Here is a 23,412-nt window from a genome sequence, read left to right as displayed (position 1 = left end):
AATAGTTTTGCATTTGGACTTAATTACTTTCTCCCCCTTTTTGGCATCAGCAGGTAAGAGAAGAGAGACAAGCAATTCCACTGAGGCTTGGATTTCATCGAGTTGAGATTGCTGAGAAGCTTGATGTTTCAAAATATCATCAATCTGAGACTGTTGCTTCTCTTGGGTCTTCTCAATGTAAGCAACTCTGTCAAAGGTAGGTTGGAAGAATTTTTTCTTATCAAGTTTCCTAGTCATATCTTGCTTGAGCAATTCTTCCTTAACTTGACGTAACTCTGCATGAGTTGTTGAATAGAGACCTTGCAGATGTCTAGTACTCAATACAGTGACTCGAAGCTGTGTCTTGAAATCATCATTAATTAACATTTCATCAGCTTTTGCCAAGTGCTCAGCAAGAATCTTTTCAGATGGAACAAAGGTAACTGAGTTCCATTCCTTAGTCCACTCTTGTCCTCTAGGAGTTTCACTCCAAGGTACTGGTGCTGCTCTTGTAACAAACTTCTTAACTAGTTCAGATTTATGAACAGTTTGTTGAGGTGCATGTCCTGAAGAACCAGCTGTATCAGCATCTGCATTAATAGCAGCATCACCAGTAGTATCAGCATGTGAAGCATCAGAACCTACAGAATCAGCATCTTCTGATAAGACAAAAGTATGAGAAGCAATCGAGGCTTCAGCATCATCCTCTAAGTGCTGATTTGTTTCTAAATTCTGATCAACAGCCATATCCTGATGTTCACCTATATTCTGATCATCAACATCGAGATGCAGAGAAGGTGTTGTAGACAATTCTGGAGTTTGAGTAGCATCAGTAAAAGGTGTTGTTGATGGATTAATTGATGTTGGAGCTTCTAAGTAGAGAACCTCAGGCACAACCAGGTTGTGAATATCAATTTTAGCACTTGTGCCTGGGTCTACAGGAGATACAGTTTCATGTACAGGAGACACAGATGGTGTGTTTGCCTGATCTGTAGCAGCTTCCTGAGTTGGGGACAATGAAGAGAGAGAGGCAGTAGCTTCAGCAAATTCTGGTTCTTTTGAGATCGGAGATTCCTGATCTCCTTCCTTAGCTGTTGCTTCCTCATCATCTGAAGCTGGCCTTTTAGCTCTCTGTTTCTTGTATCTCTTTGAAGGTGGGGATTCCTTGGGAGGTTCAGCATAAGTCATTCTTCTAAGCCTTTTGAGAAGCTTAGATCCCCCAATTCCAGAATCCTTATGAGAAGGAACCTTCTCAGCTTCTTTTATAATAGGTTCTGATGCAGAAACCTGTTCCTCACTATCAGACTCATCTCTCAGAACAATCCTCCTTCTCTTCTGTGGTGTCTGAGGAACAGTCTTTGTCCTCTTGGGCTTGAAAGATGAAGGCTTCACAGTAGGTGCTGAGGATGAAGGTTGAGTTGTCTGTGAAGGTGTGAGATAAGTTTTGAGATATGTTCTGAGAGAGGGTTGAGGTATAGGAGTATGTGTGGTATGTTCTGATGGTTGGTGTGGTGTTTGGGATGTGGTGGTAGGTTGAACATCAGGATAAACAGATCTATAGGTTTGAGGATCAGCATTTATCAGGATCTGTTTTACAGACTGAGGAATCTGTAAAGGTCTAACCACCATTTTCTTAAGGTCAGCATTTACCAAGTCATTAAAAGCCCGTTTTACAAGTTTAAAGGGTGGAAATAAGTCAGTGGTAGGTTGGGGTTCATCAGCACAACAGAAATTATATATAAGCTGACAGAATCTAGCAAAGTAGACAACATTCTTATCCTCTGTCATCCTATCCCCTATAAAACCTAGCACAGCACTTGCAAAATTAAAATGAGTTTGGTTAATAATAGCATACCTGATGTGCTGACTCATTATCGGAATGGCATCAAAGTTGGAACACTTATTCCCGAAGGCTTTAGTGATGCAGTCGAAGAAAAAGCTCCATTCCTTCCTGATATGTGCTCGTTTCAACTTTCCAAGCTTAGCCAAACTCTGCTCATACCCCAAATTGGCCATGAGCTGCTGTAGAGCTGGTTCCTCAGGTGTTGAGAAAATGCAGCCTTCTGGTAAATGTAAAGCCTTGCGAACTGTTCCAGGAGTCACCACATGCTCAGAATTATTGACTTCAAAAACAATGCTGGGAGTACCAGTTGCACCACCATTATCAAAATGTCCAGTCCGCCAAAACGTCAGAACTTGTTGGCTTGAAAAGACTGAAGGTTGGGTCAATGCATACCCAATTTCACTGTGTGCAAGAAGATCTTGCACAAAATGCAACTCAGACGGAGCTTCAACATGATTTAGGATTGCAGCATAATTGTTGGGAACGAACTTGGCTCCATCTATGATCAAATTTTTAGGTGCCATGAGAAAAATTGAAAATTTAGATTTTCTGTAAGGTGTTTGATAAAATGTCTGTATGATAAACCAACGTCAGGAGATGGGAGAGAGTAAAAGCAAAGAAAGAGAGATAAACTTTAAAAGTAAATAAAAGATTGTATAATCTTCTTTCTCTCTCTTACTTATACTTGGTTAAAAAAATAACTGTTGGACACCTGTCAGATATGCAGCAATAATGAATAGATAATGGGCACGGGAAAACAGTAATCATTACTTATCACATGCAGTTTTTCAAGGAAAAACCGTTCCACTTACCAAGTAATCTCATTAATTGAGGTAAGTCAGTTTTAATTCAAAATTTAAATTGTTCCCACTTATTTAATCATTTTCACTGCAAAACCAATATTCTGTAAAAGATTTCAAGTGTGAGAATGACCAAAAAACATAAATCAAGTAAACAAGTACTGATATTTTAAAATCAGAACTTAATTTAAATCAATAATTAAAATGGTCATCAAAATATGGATTTATTAACTCGAAAAATGAATGCCTATCTTTGTGATTCTTCACACAAATTCTGATTTCGGTTCTTCAAAACTTACTTATTAGAACTTCCATCAGAACTTGTCCTCAGAATTTATGCAATCTGACACATAAACTGTTCATCTAAAACAACATTGAACGCCACAGTAATTTTCATCATTCATATGGAGTGTAAGTGTGTGCATTAAGCAAAATATCAGACAAGGAGTAAAGTCTGATTCACTTCAGTACATCTTAGAAATAAGGCATAACTAAGAACTTTACAAAAAATCTTTCATTATTCTGAAGTTTACTGTTGAATGAGTTCATGCACGAGTCCACCTCAACTGTTTTGTGCTTATTTTATGCATCTTTTGAAATTCTATTTTACAGTGGCTTCTCAGTGTAAGTGAGTCACGACTGCTTATCAGAATTTATGCTATTATCAGAGTATTTCTCCAGTAATCATAGAGTGCGAAAAGTCACCAAGAAAAATAATTATTTGCTTTTCTGATGCATATTACTTAATACCAGCAATGCACTCGAGTCGTCCCTTCCATATTTTTACTCTAGATCTCAAAGGAGTACTTGATTGTTTATTCTCTTTTCTTTTACCTTTTCTTTTGATGAGTGAGGTTTATCAGCACTTAGTACATCCATCGGATGTACTAACATCAGAACTTAACCGATGAGAAGCATTATTCTAGTTTTTGACTTAGTAATAAGATAGACAAAGTAAACGTGACTAAGCTCAATATCAGAATTTGCTTGTGTCAATAGATTTCCACATAAATAATTACTTCTAACATGGGATCTCTAGTATGTTAAAGACTATTAGGTCAGCATCTAGCACAGTTATCCTAATAGGATTGAATAGTCACAGAAATAGTCATTTCACTATCAGAGTTTAGAAATTCCCATCAGACAATAATCAGTACTTAAGCAATTTTCAATTAAGCACAGAATGCACAAATAGAGTAATTTCTATAAATACTGATCATAAAGTCTGATGCATCAGAACAAAAGCTAAGCAGATTTAGAGAAAGAACCTGAAACCATTCCAAGTTCATTTACCAATCTTGTAAAGGTAGCTTCACATAGTGGTTTTGTGAAGATATCTGCTAGTTGTTGATCTGTTGGAACAAAGTGCAATTCCACTGTACCTTCATCCACATGTTCCCTTATGAAGTGGTACATAATGCTGATGTGCTTTGTCATTGAGTATTGAACTGGACTACCTGTCATAGCAATTGCACTTTGATTATCACAGTCAATAGGGATTTTAAAATATGTTAACCCATAATCCAGTAACTGATTCTTCATCCAAAGAATTTGTGCACAATAGCTTCCTGCAGCAATGTATTATGCTTCTGCAGTAGATGTGGAAATTGACTTTTGTTTCTTGCTAAACCAATAAACCAATCTGCCTCCAAGAAATTGGCAGCTTCCACTTGTGCTTTTCCTGTCAATTTTGTAACCTGCAAAATCTGCATCTGAGTAACCTATTAGTTTAAAATCTGATTCTATGGGATACCACAATCCCAGATCAGTTGTTCCCTTAAGATACTTGAAAATTCTTTTCACAGCTGTTAAGTGAGGTTCTCTTGGATCTACTTGAAATCTTGCACAAAGACAGGTAGCATACATGATATCAGGTCTACTAGCAGTTAAATAGAGTAGAGAGCCAATCATACCTCTGTAATCAGTAACATCTACTGATTTACCAGTATCCTTATCCAGTTTTGTTGTAGTGGCCATGGGAGTGGATGCACTTGAACAATCTTGCATTCCAAATTTCTTCAGCAAATTTCTGGTGTACTTGGTTTGATAAATAAAAGTGCATTCTTCATTCTGCTTGACTTGAAGGCCCAGAAAATAGCTAAGTTCCCCCATCATACTCATTTGATATCTTGAGTGCATCAATTTGGCAAACTTCTTGCAAAGTCTGTCATTTGTAGAACCAAAGATGATATCATCAACATATATCTGAACCAGAAGTAAGTCATTTCCATGGTTGAGTTAGAATAGTGTTTTGTCTATAGTTCCTCTGTTAAATCCACTTTCCAGAAGAAACTGAGCTAAAGTCTCATACCATGCTCTTGGAGCTTGTTTAAGGCCATAAAGTGCTTTATCAAGCCTGTAGACATGATTAGGATATTTGGGATCTACAAAGCCCGGAGGTTATTCAACATATACTTCCTCTTCCAATTCTTCATTGAGAAAAGTACTTTTTACATCCATTTGAAAGACAGTAAACTTTTTGTGAGTAGCATAAGCCAAAAATATCCTTATGGCTTCCAATCTAGCAACTGGTGCAAATGTTTCATCATAATCAATTCCCTCCTGTTGAGAATATCCTTTTGCAACCAACCTTGCCTTATTTCTTGTAATTCTGCCATCACTATCAATTTTGTTTCTGAATACCCACTTTGTACCAACAAAAGATCTGTTCTTTGGTATTGGCACTAGGGTCCAGACTTTGTTTCTTTCAAATTCATTTAACTCTTCCTGCATTGCTTGCACCCAATCAGCATCTTAAAGAGCTTCTTCCACTTTCTTTGGTTCAGTCTGAGAAAGAAAAGAATTGTAAAGACATTCACTTGAAGTAGCTGTTCTAGTTCTGACACCTGCATCAGGATTTCCAATTATTAAGTCAGGTGTATGTGATTTAGTCCACTTCCTTGCAGATGGAAGGTTTTCTCTAGAACTGGATGTTCCCCCATGATCCATGCTATCTTCATCAACATTTTCTGATGCTCCTCCTGAAACTATGCTCTCTGAGTTGGATTCTTCAGAATTTAAGTTTTCAGAATTATCAGAACTTGGCTTATCAGAACTTGACGAATCAGAACTTGAAGAGCCAGATGTATGTTCTGATGCTTCTTGAGAAGTGGTTGTATCTTGAGTATGCTCCCCCTGCATAGGTGCATCTTCCTTTGGCGTAGTCACCACAGTTTCAATAACATCAGAGTTTAATCCGTCAGAGTTTGCAGTATCAAGATTTAGACTGTCAGGATCAGAATTTAAGTCTTCATTTTCAAATCTCAGCTGATCATGATCATTGAAATCTTCAAGTCCAGTAATCTTCTTATTATCAAAAGAGACATTGATAAAATCCATGACCACTCTTGTTCTCAAGTTATAGACTCTGAAGGCTTTTGTGGAAAGTGGATATCCAACAAAGATTCCTTCATCAGCTTTTAGATCAAATTTGGATAGCTGTTCAGGATGAGTCTTAAGAACAAAACACTTGCATCCAAATACGTGAAAATACTTCAGATTTGGCTTCTTTTTCTTCACCATCTCATATGGTGTCTTTCCTTGCTTGTTAATGAGTGTTGCATTCTAAGTAAAACAAGCAGTCTGCACAGCTTCAGCCCAGAAATAGGTTGGAAGCTTTGCTTCATCAAGCATTATACGTGCAGCTTCAATGAGAGTTCTATTCTTTCTTTTAACAACTTCATTTTGCTGTGGATTTCCAGGAGCAGAAAATTCCTGCTTGATTCCATGGTTTTTGTAGAACTCTTCCATTATCAAATTCTTGCACTCAGAACCATTATCACTTCTTATTATCTTCACAGAATCTTTGACCAATTTGTCCAGTTGCCTGACATGATCAATCAAGATAGATGCAGTTTTACTTTTTGTTCGCAAGAAATACACCCATGTGTATCTGGTGAACTCATCCACTATGACCATAGCATATTTCTTCTTTGCAATAGACATGACATTTACTGGACAAAATAGATCAACATGCAGTAGGTGATAAGGCTCGAGAATTGATGATTCAGTCTTGCTCTTGAATGAGGATTTCCTTTGTTTATCCTTCTGACAAGAATCACAAAGGCCATCAGGAGCAAATACTGACTTTGGCAGTCCTCTCACAAGATCTTTCTTGACTAGTTCATTTATATTGTTGAAATTTAAATGAGAGAGTTTCTTGTGCCAATTTCAGTTTTCTTCAATTGATGCTCTATTCATCAGACAGATTGCAGAACCATCAGTACTTGTTGAAAGCTTGGCTTCATAAATGTTACCACGCCTGTATCCTTTCAGAACAGCTTTGCCTGTAGATTTACTAATAACTTCACAGTGTTCTTCAAAGAAATCCACATGATAACCTCTGTCACAGATTTGACTAACACTCAGCAGATTGTGTTTAGGTCCTGAGACCATAGCTACTTCTTTAATGATGACATTCCCAAGATTGATATTGCCATATCCCAATGTTTTTCCAATGTTGCCATCTCCATAAAAAACACTTGGGCCAGCCTTCTCCACAAAGTCTGATAGCAGGGCTTTATTTCCAGTCATATGTCATGAACATCCACTGTCCAGAACTAGGATGTTTTTCCTGTTGCCCTGCAATCAGAAAGACCACTAATGATTAGTTTTAAGGACCCAGACTTGCTTGGATCCTTTGACCTTATTAAGTTTGTTAACATTTGCAGCGGATTTAGCATCAGAGTTTATGTTAATATTTTTCTTATCATAATTTACACTTTCAGACTATGAATCAGAACTTACACTAGAAGGAACAATGCTAACTTTCTTTAAAGAAGGTTTTATTTGATAATAATCATAGTACAGACTATGATATTCCTTACAAGTATAAATGGAATGCCATAAACTACCACAATGAAAACAAGGATTTTGTGACTTATATCTAACAGACTGACTCTTAACTCCTGACTTTGAAGGTAAGGAGTTTATGTTCTTATTCTTCCTGCAAAAAGAAGCCAGATGGTTAGAACTTCCACAGTTATGACATATTTTTCTAGGAGCATCAGGAACAGGTTTATAATCATTGCTTTTATTCACACCTTCCTTTCCATTCCTATTTTTCCTAGGTGATTTTACCTTGTTTGCATTCTTAACTTCTTTCAGCTTATGTTTAAGCTGCTTCTTTGTCATTAAGCCTACGTTTACTTCAGTTGTCTTTTCCTGTTTTAGTTTGTCAGAAGTTAATTCCTTTGTAACTTCTGATTTCTCAGTATCAGATTTTACAGCTACAAACTTAACAGGTTTTACCTTTGGCTTTTGTTTAACAACTATAGGCTTAATCTCTACAGTTCCTTTATCATTCTTATCCTCTCCATAACCTAAGCCCTCTTTCCAGTTTTCACTACTTAACAAATTCTGAGTTGTTCTGCCAGAGTTAGTCCAAGTCCTGATAATCTCTCTTCCAAGACCAAGTTCATGAGTCTTGAGCATCCCATAAATTTCATCAAGAGTTGTTTCATCAAGATTATAGTTGTCTCTTATTGTTGTTGCCTTCAAATCCCAGCTTTCAGGAAGAGCCAACAGGAATTTAAGGTTTGAATCTTCAAGATCATACTCTTTATCAACTAGTGACAAATCATTCAAGAGTTTGACAAATCTATCATATAAATCAGTCAATGACTCATTAGCCTTTGAGTCAAAGTGTTCATACTCTTGAGTGAGTATTGTCTTCCTGTTCTTCTTAATCGTATCAGTTCCCTGACATCTTGTTTCCAAGGCATCCCATATCTCTTTTGCAGTCTTGCAGTTTATTACCCTGTTTGACATTACATTATCAATGGCACTATGCAGTAAGTGTCGTACCTTCGCATCCTTAGCAATTGAGGCGATGTCTTCAGCAGTGTAATCACTCTTCTCCTTTGGTACAGACTTTGTTGCTTCACCTGCAACTGCAACTGCGAGCTTGGTTGGTTTGTGAGGCCCTTCCTTGATTCTATCAAGATATTCTGGATCTGTAGCTTCCAGAAACATGGTCATCCTCACCTTCCATATGGGATATTCAGATGGTCTCAATATAGGAACTCTAATTGTCTCATATCGGCTTTGAATTTGTGTCTTTGGAGGTTTTTCAGTTTTGGTGGGCTTAGTTGGAGTTTCTACTTCAGACATGATTATTTTTGGATCTTAAATTGTTTGTGTGTTAACAGATAGGCTCTGATACCACTTGTTAGGTCACACACACTACAGAGGGGGGTGAATACAGTGTATAGCACAATCAAATCGAACTTTAATAACTCAAATAACAGAAAACAAACTTTATTCAAAACAATAAACTCTGTTACAGTATGGAACTGTCCTCTCTCAGTGATGAACAAATATCACGAGAGCTGCTAGGGTTACAATGAATAATCTTCTCAATAATGATAACACTTATAGTGTAAACCCTATGTCTGTGTTTATATACTACACAGTTACAAGTTAATCACTAATTGATATGGAATATAATTCTGCTTCCTAAAATATATCAATCAGATATCTTTTCTTCCAAGTATTCCATTATTCACGGAATTCCTTCTTCATGCATATCTCTTCTTACATTTGTCTAGATCTTCTCTTCCTGTAAATCAGTTGCCTTCCTTATCTGAACGTTTCCTTTAAGTCCTGATATTATCTTCTGATAAATATCTCATGAACTTTAAGTACTGACGACTTAAGTTCTGACTTCAGTATAAGTGCTGATTTCAGTTAAGTACTGATTTGTCCTGTTTAAGTAAGATCTGAAAACTAAACATAAATCATATTAGACATGACATTATCAAATATATCTAACACCGTCAATGTTCGAGAGTTTCCATGAGGGGAAGTTTTTCAGTAAGTCTTGTGCTCGTGCGAGGTATATTTCCAGTATGCCATTATGAGTCCTGAATTCCCTATTGATTTGCTTGGCCACCAGCTGAGAGTCTCTGAATATGTTTATTATTCTTTCTTCAAGATTGGTTTCCATTTTTAAGCCTGCAATTTGTGCTTCATATTATGCCACATTGTTCGTGACGGGGAATTTGAACTTGAGAGCTTGTTGGACTTTGAAGCCTTATGGACTAATTAGAATTATCTCGGTGCCTCCCGAGTGGGCTATAGAGAAGCCGTCGATAAAGAGTAGCCAGGGTCTCGAAGGATTTTCGTTGAGGCCGGGGCTTTTTGGCTTTGAATTGACACTCAACGACGAAGTCAGGGAGGACTTGGGCCTTAATCGATGTTTGAGGCTTATACTCGATGAAGAATTAGCTTAACTCGATAGTCCACGCGGATAGCCTTACCGTTATATCGGGCTTATGTAGGATCCTTTTGAGTGGTTGATTCGTGAGTACATGGATTTTTCTCGCTTGGAAGTAATGACGAAGTTTTCGGCTCGCGACAACCAGGGCCTAGACTAGCTTTTCGACTTGTGAATATCTTGTTTCCACATCACTGAGTGAGTTACTGATGTAGTACACCGGGAACTCTTTCTCTTCATCTTGTCGAACTGACACAGCTGCGACAGTTTCGTCTGAGGCTGATCAGGTAGACCCGTAGTGGTTCACCGGGGATCGGTCTAGGAAGCACTAGCGGCTCTGTTAGAAAGGCTTTTAATTCCGCAAAACTGCTCCTATAGTCATCGTTCCATTCAAAATATGCAGACTTCGAGGCTTTTTTCATTGTGGAAAAGATTAGGATGCATCTTTTAGATGATTGGGGGATAAACCTTCGAAGAGCGGCTATGCAGCCTTTTAGCTTTTGTAGATCTTTAATAGACTTTGGATCTTCCATTTCCAAGATTGCCTTTCTTTGTGCAGGGTCTGCCTCGATGCCTCGTTGGGTGATTAAAAACCCTAAGAATTTTCCGGCAGTGAGGCCAAAGGAGCATTTATTGGGGTTTAGCCGCATGTTATGGCTTCTTGCATTCTCAAATATTTCTCGAAGGTCGATGATATGGTCTCGTTTGGTGATTAAAAACCCTAAGAATTTTCCGGCAGTGAGGCCAAAGGAGCATTTATTGGGGTTTAGCCGCATGTTATGGCTTCTTGCATTCTCAAATATTTCTCGAAGGTCGATGATATGGTCTGAGGCGATCTTCGATTTAGTTATCATGTCATCGACATAAATAAGCTTGTTCTTTCCGATTTATGGGCCAAAAATCATATCCATCATTTGTTGGAACGTGGCGCCAACATTGATCAAACCGAAGGGCATGACTCGATACCCAAATACCCCCTTGTATATGATGAACGCGGTTTGTTCCCAATCTTGTGATTCTATTCTTATCTGATCATAACCTGAAAATGCATCCATGAATAATAGGAGTTCATTTCCTTCTGTTGCGTCTATGAGCTGGTCGATATTTGGCAGAGGATAGAAGTCCTTGGGGCATGTCTGGTTCACATCTGAGTAATCGATGCACATTCTCCATTTCCCGTTGCTCTTTTGGAGCAAAACCACATCGGAAAATCTATGAGGAAAATTGTATAGGTTCGATGAATCGAGTTTCGAGCAACCGGTCTATCTCTTGGTCGATGGCCAACTTTTTCTCATTGGAGAATATTCTGCGTTTTTGTCGTATTGGTATGATATCTTTGCTAATACGGAGGGAATATCGAGCTACGACTTCTGGAATTCCCAGAATATCCTTAGGGTCCCAGGCAAAGATGTCGGCGAACTCCCTGATGAGATTGATGATATCTTATTTTAGGGGCTCGGGGAGATTTTTGCCAACCCTGGTTGTTTTGCTGGGTTTCCAATGAACACCTCTACGTCCTCTGTTTCCTCCGCGGGTGAGCATGAATTTCTCTATGTGGTGTTTGTTAACTCTCGGGGATCCATATCGAGTATCTGATTAATCCCTAGCTCCTCATATTTCCTTTTTTGTGAGATTATGGTTAGATAGATAGCATTGTTTTGTTGTTGCTTGATCTCCGGTCATTTCCCCAATCCCGAAGTCAGTGGGGAATTTCATTTTTAAGTGGGAGATGGATAAGATTGCCCGCAACACGGAGATTGTAGTTCTTCCCAGTATAGCGTTGAAGCTGAAGGAAGCGCTGACAATATGGAATTTAACTACTTTTCGAATTTGACAAGGGGGAGCCAAAAAGTACTGGCATGTCGACGGTTCCTACCACGTGGACCTCATTACCGGTGAAACCATACAACGGAGTGCGAGAATTTTCCAACCGTCGATCACCGACATCCATTCACGAGAAAGCGTGGTGATAGAGGATATCAACGGAGCTTCTATTATATACAAGCATTTTTTGACGGTGTTATTGTCTACTCGTGCAGTGATTACGAGGGTGTCTTTGTGACCCTCGATGAGTCCAGGATGGTAGTCATCATCAGAGAAAGATATGATCGGCGAAGGGTTTGCTGGTGAGCGTTTAGCTGTTGAGGGGTTGACATTAAAAACTTCTTGTGCATAGACTTTGCGAGAGTTGTTGGAGGAGCCCCCGACTGCTACCCCGCCAAAGATAACGTCGATGACTCGGTGTTCCTCATTCCTATGATATCATCGGGGAGTGTCATCTTGTTGAACATAGTGGACTAGTTTTCCTCGATGGATCTTACTTTCAATGAGGTTACTGAGCTGAAAATATTGTTCCGTTGTATGTCCTATGTCCTCGTGGTAGTCACAATACCTAGAACTTGGGGGTATGTCAGGTTTCATTGGCCTTGGGGGCCAAAAGTCTGGTTCTATTTTTAATCCAGCAAGTATGGTTGCTTTGTCAGCATTGAGCTTGGTAAATTCTTTTTCATTTCTTGGTGGGGGCTGCCATTGTCTTTCACGTCTATCGCGTGGTGGGGATTCGTTTTCTCTTTATCTCGGGGGTCGACGGTAATCTCGTTTCCTGTCACTTCTCGGTGATCATGGGTGGTAGCTTCTGTGATGCTCGTGTCGGCTCGAACGTCGAGGAGATTGAATACAACTTACCGCCTCTTGGAGCATCATTTGATGTTCGATGAACTGAAATTCCGCCTGGAGAGTTTTTGATCTTTTTTCAAATATTTCTTTCAAGAGGAGACCCTGCCTCGATTTGTCGATGCCTTCTGTGAGGAAATTTACTGCCATATGTTATGTGAGGTCGGGAATTTCCACAATTTCTTCTTTGAAGCGAGTGAGGAAGCTTCGGAGGCTATCATTTGATCTTTGGTGCATAGTCATAAGAGATGCGGTGACTTTGATGCCCTTATAGTTGCTTGAGAAACGGGCTAGAAACTTTGATTTTAAAGTTTCCCAAGAGTCAATGGAACGTGAAGGTAAGTTGTTGTACCAGCGGAGTGTAGTCCCTTGCAGACATGTAGAAAAAAATTGACATCGAGCAATTTCAGAGTGACCGAAGAAGGCCATACGATCGTCGAAGGTGTTGAGGAATGCAAGAGGGTCGGACGACCCGTCAAAGTGGTCGAGGGCTGGTGTCTTTAATGTTCTGTCAATTCGTGCTTTCTCAAGGACCAGTGAGAGGGGGCTTTCATTGACGATCTCGAACCCCGATTGGTTGCGCATCAGATTACGCATATGTGTTATTTCCTCTTGCATTTTTATGAATTCCTCGTGGGAGATAGATTATGTGACTCAGTTCTTTGGGAGGCGTCGGCAGACGACACTGTGCGCTGTCGGCGTTCGCGAGGTTGGGAGTACGTCGATTATGTGGATGGCTCATATTCATATTCTGCGTCATCGTCATAATACTGGTCCCCCGACCCTTGATTTGCTATCGTTGTTTTTTGTAGTTCTCGACGCAAGTGGTGAATTTCACGCTGTCGATCCAGTTTGGCTTAGAGGAGTCGAGTCTCGCGCTCCAGAAGTTCAAGCTCCTCATCCGAGTAGGATAAATCTTCTGGCTGCTCTGTTTATAATGCTTTTAACCGCTCAATTTTTTCTATGTGAAGTCGTATATCGCTGGAAAGCACTTGTTTACTTTTTGACGTCTGAATTCGTATCCGTTGGTCTGATTTGAATTTCCATTTCCTGGTTTGCGGTTATGTGATGGTTGGGTCTGGTGGCTGATTGTGAGAAGCTCTTCCCGGTGGAGGAAACAGGCATTTCGGCTGTAACACCGGTTGTTTGGTCGGTCCTTGGTCGTCGTGGCCTTTAGGAATGGTGGAAATTTCTGCCACCCGCTCCTTTACCTGAGTCGGTCCGTCCTCTATCGGATCGATCTCCTCTACAATCATCGTTTCGTTGGATTTCAAGAACAAATCTCCTTCTAGCGCCAAATGATGTTCCCGGATATTTATCGAATATATGAGACTATTATTTAGAAAATTCGTTCTTTATTCAATTGTACAACCTCTACAAATGAGCTATTAGCTCTATATTTATATGAAGTCCCAAATGGGGCTTTTCATTTACAAAAGGGCATATATCTAAAATATATCTAATTATTACAATTAAATCCTTTTGGGGCCTTTTCTTCAGTCCTTGGTCCAACAAAAATTCAATTGTAAATTATTCGAAACATATATCTCAAAGTATGGTTTTCCGATATAAATATGAATTATGAATAAAGAATTAATGATGAACTAAATTTTAGTTGAAGTCATAGACATAGTACATTTTTTTTGTGAGAGCATAGACATACTACATTGACCCACTTTAGTCATTATATTTTAGTAATACAATACCTTTTTTAAAACCGTGAATTAACAAATAAAAGAATAACGATTTGAAAGATCCAGACATGAATCGAAAGAATACCTAAAATACACTACTTTTCAGCTCCTACTTCCCAAAATGCCTACGGGCGGCAAGTTCGCCCAAAATAGTCGTTGAATACGCATCAAGAACATGCAGACTCCATTTTTTTTAAAAAGTATAAAATACGCATCATGTACATGCGTATTGTTTTAAAATAATTAAAGAAATACGCATTGCAAGAATGCGTATTCACTAAAAGACAAAAGTGAATACACATTCATGTGATGCACATCTTTTGTTATTTTTAAAAAAACTGAATGCGCATGTAGAGAATGCGTGTTCAGTGGACATTTTGGACAGACACTCCCGTTAAACGGAATTTTGGGCACTAACCCTAAATGGTGGGTATTTTAATTTTTCACCCAGCTGAATTTAACCTCAACCAATCTAATTCGAATTTATTTGATTATTTGAATCAAATCCGACCCGAATTAGATCTAATTATTTGAATATACCATAACTGAGAAAGTTGATCGGAATTGTATCTGGTTTTAACCAATTTAAAACATTAAGATCAATTAATATATTTGAGTTATTAAATTAATTTAGTGTTAAATGTAGATATGTGATTGTGCACATAAAGATACAAACAACAATAAAAACCTTCTAATTCCACATACTACAGTAGAACCTCGATAAATGAATATTCGATAAACGAATAATTTCGTCAAATGAATAATTATTTCTGGTCCCAACATAATAGACACAATTTATTTTTAACCTCGATGAATGAATAATCTCGTTAAATAAATAAATTTTTCCGGTCCCAAGCGTATTCATTTATCGAGGTTTAACGTGTATATCGCGATTCGCATTACCCCGTCTTCCAATAAAAAAAATGTTTTGTAGGAAGTTGGGGACTAACTACTCTACTAACAAGACCAATAAACTTGGTATATAATATATTGGGCCTCGAAACCACACTCATGGGCTCGTACGCCCTCTCATTAATCCTAATCCATATTATAGCTTTACAATCCGTATACTACGGGTCTTCATTAATATTTTTATATTATTCAAAATTATAATATTTTTTTAATTAATATTAAATAATATATAATTGATAAGAATATCATTAACCTTATTAGTATGTATATATATAACAATATTAATATTTATCGGTGAGATTCGAACTTGAAATTTGGATAACGTATAAATAGTAATATAAATATTTGTTGTTGACGGGGTTCGAATATGAGAGTTTCAGCAGTGTAAAATAATAATATAAATATTTGTTATTTACGGCATTCGAACTTATAAACTTGAGTTTTGTATATTTATTTAGTATTTGAATCTAACGATCATGATCACTTGATTAAAAATATCGAAAAAAATGAAGGATTGCCAGTTTCGAAAGAAAATTTAAATGAGCACATGTTTTGTGATTACCAAATGACCAAGGGAAGTTTTTTTTTGTCAAAAACGTACTTGCATTACTTATAAAGCTTCAGAAAGAATTACATGATGAATAAATTCAGGGGCATTTAAATGCCATTCCCTAGACTCTGACAAAGAATATGCCACCCTCGCAAGAGCATGAGCAACACTATTCGCAGATCTACGTGTGAAACACACCCACCTCCACTTCATCATAGTGGTGAAACAAATCCAGTCAATCTCGAACAATGGTTGCAAAATAAGATCTTCTAGTAACACCGTTGCAGGCCTTTTCCAGAACTTGAGAATCAGTCTCTAATATACATCTTCAAAAGTCCTTGTCTTTAAGCCAGGACAAGGCTTCCTTGAGGGATAAAGCTTCAACTTCCCTTGGCGGCACCAGCCCTTCTCTTCTTACACTACGAGCTAAAAGAAACTGGACATCTGTTCCTCGAACAATACTCCCCATCCCAATATACCCAATGTCTTCAAATAATGCCGCATCAATGTTTATTTTTACCCAGTTTTGCTGAGGTTTCTCCCATTTACTCACAACTATCGGTCTTCTGGTATGACTAACATCACATAATTTCTCAGCCTGAGCTTTCCTCCATTCAGTCAAGAGATTTGTAGCAGCTGCTTTTATGCCAAAACTCGACATATTGACCCTTTCCCAAACCCATTTATTTCGTCTCGTCCACAGGCTCCAACATATAAGAATAATCTGGGTACATTGCGTGGAACTACAGTTTTGAAACAAATCATAAAATACTTGGAAGATATCCTCACCTGTTACCTGTTGCAAGACACTCCGAAGCCCTGCCTCTATCCATGTATTCCTCGCTATGTCACAATAGAACAAAACATGCATATCTGTTTCAGCGTCTCCCCGACACCATGAACAAAGCATATCAATAGGCACTCGTTTTGTAATTAGTCTTGCAGCTTTAGGCAAACACAGAGAACACACACGCCAAAAGAATTGAACAATTTTACTAGGGAGTTTGAGATTCCAAACTTTCCGCCAAAACCTTGCATGAGGAGCCATAATCTCCCCTTGCAGAGCTCTATAACAGCTCTTCACCGTGAAACAGCCCTGGTCATCAAGTAACCAAAACCATGCATCATCCTCGTTACGTCGTAGAAGAGGCACTTTCTTTTTCAGATTTCCATCTCTATCATTACATACATCCTTTAAAATTTCATCATCCCACTCCTTATTATCTAGCTGCATCAAATTACAAACCTTACGACCTGCAAGGTACTCAGGCATAGGTGTAGTTAAACACCCATTCTCCACATCAGGAAACCATGGAACCTTCTATATCTCGGTTTGTTGACCATCTCCTATCCGCCTACGACACCCCTTCCCAACTATCTCTTGTGCTGCAAAAATACTTTTCCACATGTAGCTTGGGTTAGTACCGAGTTTTGCTGACCGAAAATGGCCATTAGGATAATATTTAGCACGCATACACATTGTAACCAAAGGGTTATCATTATTAATCAATCTCCAACCTTGCCTGACAAGCATAGAAATATTCAAATTTCGAAGTTGACGAAATCCCAAACCTCCAGCCTCTTTTATCATACATAACTTATCCCAAGCTTTCCACCGTATACCTTTCCTATCCTGCCCACTCCCCCACCAAAAACCGTTAAGCAACACCTCTATATTCTCGAATATTTCTTGAGGAATCAAAAATAAATTCATCCAAAAGTTGGGCATTGTTTGAGCAGTTGTTTGCAACAAAGTATATTTTCCTCCCTTCGAAATTTGTTTACTACTCCATCCCTGCAACTTTTGTTTGACTTTATCTGTGATAAAGTGAAACTCTGACACCTTCCTCTTTCCTATACTCATAGGCATCTCCAAGTATTTCCCCGGTGTTTGAACTTCTTGCACCTGCAGAATCTGGCATACTTCAATACGCTCCGAATTCGCTGTATTTGGGCTAAAATATATACTCGACTTACTGAAATTCACAGCTTGCCCAGAAACCCTTTCATACCTATTCAACACATTTTTACAACACCTGCTTCCATAGCATCCGCACGAAAAAATATATAACAATCATCTGCAAATAAGAGATGTAAAATATAAGGTGCCCCCCTTGCAATTGAAATTCCATGCAAGAATCCAACCTCCTCATGTCTCCGAAGAATGGAACTTAAACCCTCCGCACACAAAATATATATATACGGGGAGATAGGATCTCCTTGCCGTATGCCTCTCTGTGGTTGAAATTCTCCAGAAATGACACCATTATGTAAGAAACTATATGTCACAGATTTAATACACGCCATAATCCTCTGACTCCATACTGGATTAAAGCCAAATTTTTTAAGTATGTACTCAATATAATGTCATTCCAATCTATCATACGCCTTTGAAATATCCAACTTAAGCCCTGTTAATCCATGTTTACCTTGTGTCCGTCTTTTAATACAATGGTTAATCTCGTAGGCCAGCAACGCATTGTCCGTTAAGAGTCTCCCTTCAATAAAAGCACTTTGCTTATCGGACACAATCGTTTTTAAGCACGGTTTGAGTCTGTTGGCAAACACCTTAGAGACAATCCTCATCAAAACACTACATAGTGAAATCGGTCTCAACTCTGTCATTTGCGTAGGTTTTTTAACTTTTGGAATAAGGCATACCAAAGTATGGTTTATATCTTGAGGTAGAATCCCTGTGTTGAAAAAAGATCGACAAAACTCCGTTACATCATCGCCCACTATATTCCAAAACGCTTGGTAGAATCCAGGATTTAAACCATATAACCCCGGTGCCTTCTCTGCCTGCATAGAAAATACAGTTGCTTTAACTTCATCATACTGTACACTCTTCATAAGCTCATTATTCTGCTCCTCTGTAACACAGGTCACCACATCCCTCGGTGTTAACATCTCCTCTGTCTGACTAGATTTAAAGAGATTATCAAAATACTGAATGACAATATTCTGAATATCCTCTTCCTCCTCCTTCCAATCCCCGTTTTAATCCTTCAGTCCATCAATACTATTATTACTCTTTCGAGCTACAGCATATTTATGAAAAAAACGAGTATTTTGGTCTCCATGTTGCAACCAGAATTGTTTAGCCCTTTGATGCCAATAAATCTCTTGTTTCTCTAACAACTTCAAATACTCCCATCTCACCTCATTATATTGCCTGATCCCATCCCTATCTCGTCTAGATCGCAAATTTTTTAGCCTCTGCTTATAATTTTTAATCTTACCCTTGAACTCCTTGATCATACCTCCCCCCCACTCTTCCAGCTTAAGGCAACAAAATTTAATTTTCTGCATAATAATCTGATCAATCATCTCCCTCCAGCACGTTTGAACAATATGCAAACAATCTTTCTCCTTCAACCACATATTTTCGAAACGAAAACGATGTGACTTGGGAGCAAACATTTTGCGATTAAGTTGTAAGTTTAAAGGTAGATGGTCCGAAGTCGATACATCCAACACTATAACTTCAGCGTGTGGGAAAAGATTTCTCCATTGACTATTCGCCAAACCTCGATCAAGCCTCTCCTGAATCCACCTGTTACCACCTCTTTCCCGTTCCCATGTAAACCTGTTGCCAACAAACCCTAAATCCATCAATTGACAGTCACTTATAGTATTTGTGAACCCCTCCAATAAGCGTCTTGGGTGAGCACACCCTCCCAGCTTCTCATCCGCCAGCATCATATCATTGAGATCACCTATAAGGCACCATGACAACGTCGATCTACCAGCTAAATCACGAAGCATGTTCCACGATTCTTGTCTTCGTTCTCTCTCAGGACATCCATAGTAACCCGTATACCGCCACCTTCCAATTTGATCAATACTTATTTTGAAATCAATATAATGTAAGCAGTTATCCTTAATCACAATATTACAATCATTCTTCCACATCAATACTAAGCCTCCCCCCGTACCATAAGAATCAACATTATGGAACCCTGCAAAGCCTAACTTCATACACACCTTTTCAAATACGTTCTTTTTAACCAATATCTCAGACAAGAAAATAAAACTCGGTCGTATTTGAGTGACAATGTCACCTAAGTATCGAACTGTACGTGAGTTGGCCAGCCCACGACAGTTCCAGGCCAATAGACTCATTGGTTTAGGCGGACCTGCAACACATGTCCCGCCTCTTGCACGTTTTTTGGCCCATCAAATTCGACTGGCCCAATAGGTTTTGCTACAATATCAAGTTCCGTACGCCTTCTTTTCGGGTCAATTAGTACCGTAGTATTTTCAAAATTATTTCCCCCCTCAATTTCCTCCACCTGATTTGTACTCGTGTTGTTATCCAAACTACTTTCCTGATTTTTTGGAACCACTTTAATCGCCCCAGTTTCTCATTGAATCTCGGATATGATTCCATCAACTTCCATAAACCTCGCCTGCACTCCTCCACCGCCCTGCACGGTGGTTTCATCACTTTCTTTTGCCGTATCCGCACCCCATTTCTTGCTCCCATCCCCCTCACTCCAAAGCCACTTTGCTCCCACATTTATACTCCTTGCATTTTTCCCCGGTGCTCTCAGCCATGTACCATAAGAATGGATTACTTCTTTGTCGGGATTAGCATACACAATCGCACAATCACGTTCCTGATGTCCAAGCAATCCACATACAAAACAAAATGAACTAAGTCTTTCATATTTAAAATTAGCCCAACTCCAATCTCCCCCAACCCTTTTAACCTTCATTCTTCTCTTGATCGGCTTCCTCAAATCCATTTTTATTCTAATACGTGAATATAATTTCCATCCCCCATTAATATTCGTCGTGTCTGATTTAATGAATTCACCAACGTAGTTGCCAATGTTCTTGAACACATTTTCAGATATCAGGCATGTTGGTAAGTCATATACTTGCACCCAAATATCAATTGTATGCAACGGGACTGATCGTGGAACCTCACTATCCTTCAACCAGTGATACACCAGTAGATTTTGTTCAAAAGTCCATGGGCCACCATCCAAAACCTTCTGCAGATCCAAAATATGATAGAAAACAAAAGAATACCTCTGTTCTCCCAGATCCAATACATCCATACCCTCCCTTGGACGCCACAATGATGCCATGACGTTCTTCATTGCATTAAAGTTTATGTTCTTGTCTGTGAGAAATCGACCCACCAAAACAAAAGTATTACGTGCTTTGATATCACTCTCCGCCACGTCAATTCCTCCATCATCCTCTTCCTCCAATGACAGACTCGCGTACAGTTCCTCCAGTAATGATTTGGATGTAGCCATAATAATAATTCTTTATATGACACACTCCGACGTAAAAAGATTCTATACGTAATATAAAAGGAATAAAATTAATCAATCATACGGTTTAAACTTGCAAAAGAGCAAGACTATTGGAGTTATACCAAGGGAAGTTAATTATCAAATTTTACCATAGACATCACAAGTTATGTAGTTATCTAATATAAAAATATATGTTATTTACCAAAATTAAGTCCATAAATTTTAGTTGTATTGTATATTAATTAAACTAAACTCATATATATAGTTATCAATAGTTATAACATAGTTACTGTAAAGTTCCCGTCAAAGTCTGCATTGAATCCTTTACAAACTAAGTAATCACAAAGTCAGACAAAACAAACTACACCTGGGTTCTTAAACTTTGATCGATGATTAAAAAAATTTAAAGTACACTATAATCCCTCTTTCCCTCCGATTTATTTACACTTTTCTTTTTGGATTGTCCCTCCAATTATTGACATTTCAAAATTTTTAAAAAATATTAAAGTTTTTATAATTTTTAAAATAAATATATCCACTATTTTTCTACACTATACTCACTTTATAAATATATAATATTAATCGGTCTCATTATTTTACTCATTTTTTTAAATTTACTCCATTAATATATTATTTTTATTAAACTCCGTACTCACACAAATATAAATATTTGGGAGAGAAGGAGGGAGTATGATAATGGAAGCCGTCCTTCCTCTAAACAGCTTGTTTATTTTTTATGTGCTATGTTAATACAGCCCGTTATGGCTACAGGCTACATGTCTGTTTACACAGATTGCTGCAGGGTTTTTGTTTTGTTTTTTTTTTCTAAATAGTAGGTTTTCCTCGCTCAGGTTTTCAATCTAGTGAATTTTAAAGTTTGATTTAACGTTATTTATTGTATTTTATGAGCTGATTAGTAGTGTACTCCCTCCGGCCGTTAAACGTTTCCTAATTTGACTTTCGGTATTGTTCAAGGTAAGCGATTGACTACTAATTTACGTCTAATTTATAATATCAAACATAGTCATGAGTGATCTCGTTGGATTCGTATATATCAGTACTTACAGTGAAATTTTTATATTTAATACTAATACGAATTTAAAGATATTAACAATCAAAAGTATGCATTGGCAAACGTGTCTAACACAAATAGGAAACGTTTTTAGGAACGGTGGGAGTACTATTTATGTAAATTACATTTTACAAATTTTTAAAGTTATCAAAAAAATGAATAATGTTGTTTCAAAAACAATTTTTTATTATCAAAACATATTTTAGTACGGTATATTAGAAATACAGGAAAAATATTATAAGTCTGGATATGAAAGCGACAAGGGAAGATGCAGAGTGTGGTATGTGTTGACAATAATTGGCAAACGCCGGCAAAGTACTGCAATGCAAGAAAGCACCGGCAGTCCTTTGAACTACAATATTTTATGTATATCATTCTATAAAGCTGAGCTTACAGTTAAAGATGTTGTAACAGTCAGAGAATTGTCTTTTGGATCTTGCTCAAATGAAAGCACCAAAACAACCATCCTTATTATTATCCTAATTTATTTTTTAATTTTAATTCATGCCATGCCAGATGCGACCAATCAAAATAAAGCCTAAACATAGTATTAAATCAGTTAAAATTTAAAGAAAACCGTAAAGGTAAAAAACAGCGTCTCCAAAAATATTTTCATATTTAAGTCTTGTTTCAGGGTTTTTTTGAAAAGAAGACAAGTAATTTGTATGTAAAATATTTTAATCACATTTTCATATTAAATTTACCTATATTTAATTAATAAATGACATGTCGCCGTATCTTTTGGCAAAAAACATGTGTATAGACGCATCTTCGCGGAGTCGTGTGACTCGTACTCTAGTTAACACAAATCCATTGGGGCTCAATGGCACTTGCTCATAATTTTTCTGCGGCTGCAGGCCCATTTCCCGATGTCTCTCTGTCCAGAAATGCCGCCTCACTGTAGTACAGGCTATTAAATTAAATATATTTTATTACTATATAAATTCTAACCTAGTTTTTTTATTAATTACTCAATATACATCTTTTCGATTATTCAATATATCATATTTTGATTGAAATTTGTATATTTCATATAATTATTAAAAAAAATATTATTAAAATATATATTTATTTTATTTTAAAATGTTATTTTCAAATTTTTAAATAATGAATAGATAATAATTTTATTTTATTTAATAATCGGTCAATTTGACTTTTGAAAAATTAAAATACAGATGTAAATTAAGATGGAGAGAGTAAAAGACTTTTGTCGTTTCTCTATTTTTCAGAAAATACTAATATACAGGTAAATCTTGATAAACTTATACACTCTAGACCTTGAAATATTAATTAATCACTAATGTATTAATTTATCAATATAGCAATATTTTATTAATTTATCTATCTATATATATATAACCTTTTTAAAAAATATTTACACATATATATACCGGATGAGA

The 23,412-nt window shown here is 37.5% G+C and overlaps 4 protein-coding genes across 4 annotated transcripts; all 4 read right to left on the bottom strand.

Moving 5' to 3' along the window:
- Positions 1-15,995: 15,995 nt before the first annotated feature.
- Positions 15,996-16,940, bottom strand: LOC141685053 (uncharacterized). Its single transcript, XM_074490177.1, has one exon. The coding sequence runs from the start codon at positions 16,938-16,940 to the stop codon at positions 15,996-15,998; it is 945 nt and encodes a 314-aa protein (XP_074346278.1).
- Positions 16,941-16,988: 48 nt separating this feature from the next.
- Positions 16,989-18,577, bottom strand: LOC141685052 (uncharacterized). Its single transcript, XM_074490176.1, has 3 exons — positions 18,097-18,577; positions 17,871-17,991; positions 16,989-17,679 (listed from the first exon to the last, which is right to left on the bottom strand). Exons 1-3 carry the CDS (start codon positions 18,575-18,577, stop codon positions 16,989-16,991), a joined length of 1,293 nt encoding a protein of 430 aa, XP_074346277.1.
- A 90-nt stretch (positions 18,578-18,667) lies between these two features.
- On the bottom strand, positions 18,668-19,792 carry LOC141685051 (uncharacterized). Its single transcript, XM_074490175.1, has one exon. The coding sequence runs from the start codon at positions 19,790-19,792 to the stop codon at positions 18,668-18,670; it is 1,125 nt and encodes a 374-aa protein (XP_074346276.1).
- Positions 19,793-20,034: 242 nt separating this feature from the next.
- LOC141685050 (uncharacterized) lies at positions 20,035-20,940 on the bottom strand. The gene has a single exon (XM_074490174.1). The coding sequence runs from the start codon at positions 20,938-20,940 to the stop codon at positions 20,035-20,037; it is 906 nt and encodes a 301-aa protein (XP_074346275.1).
- Between the last annotated feature and the right edge of the window lie 2,472 nt (positions 20,941-23,412).

This window comes from Apium graveolens, chromosome 9 (genome assembly GCF_009905375.1).
Source record: "Apium graveolens cultivar Ventura chromosome 9, ASM990537v1, whole genome shotgun sequence".
Taxonomy (NCBI): Eukaryota; Viridiplantae; Streptophyta; class Magnoliopsida; order Apiales; family Apiaceae; genus Apium; species Apium graveolens.
The sequence above is the reverse complement of the archived record's forward strand: the minus strand, read 5'-3'. Positions and strand labels throughout refer to the sequence as shown.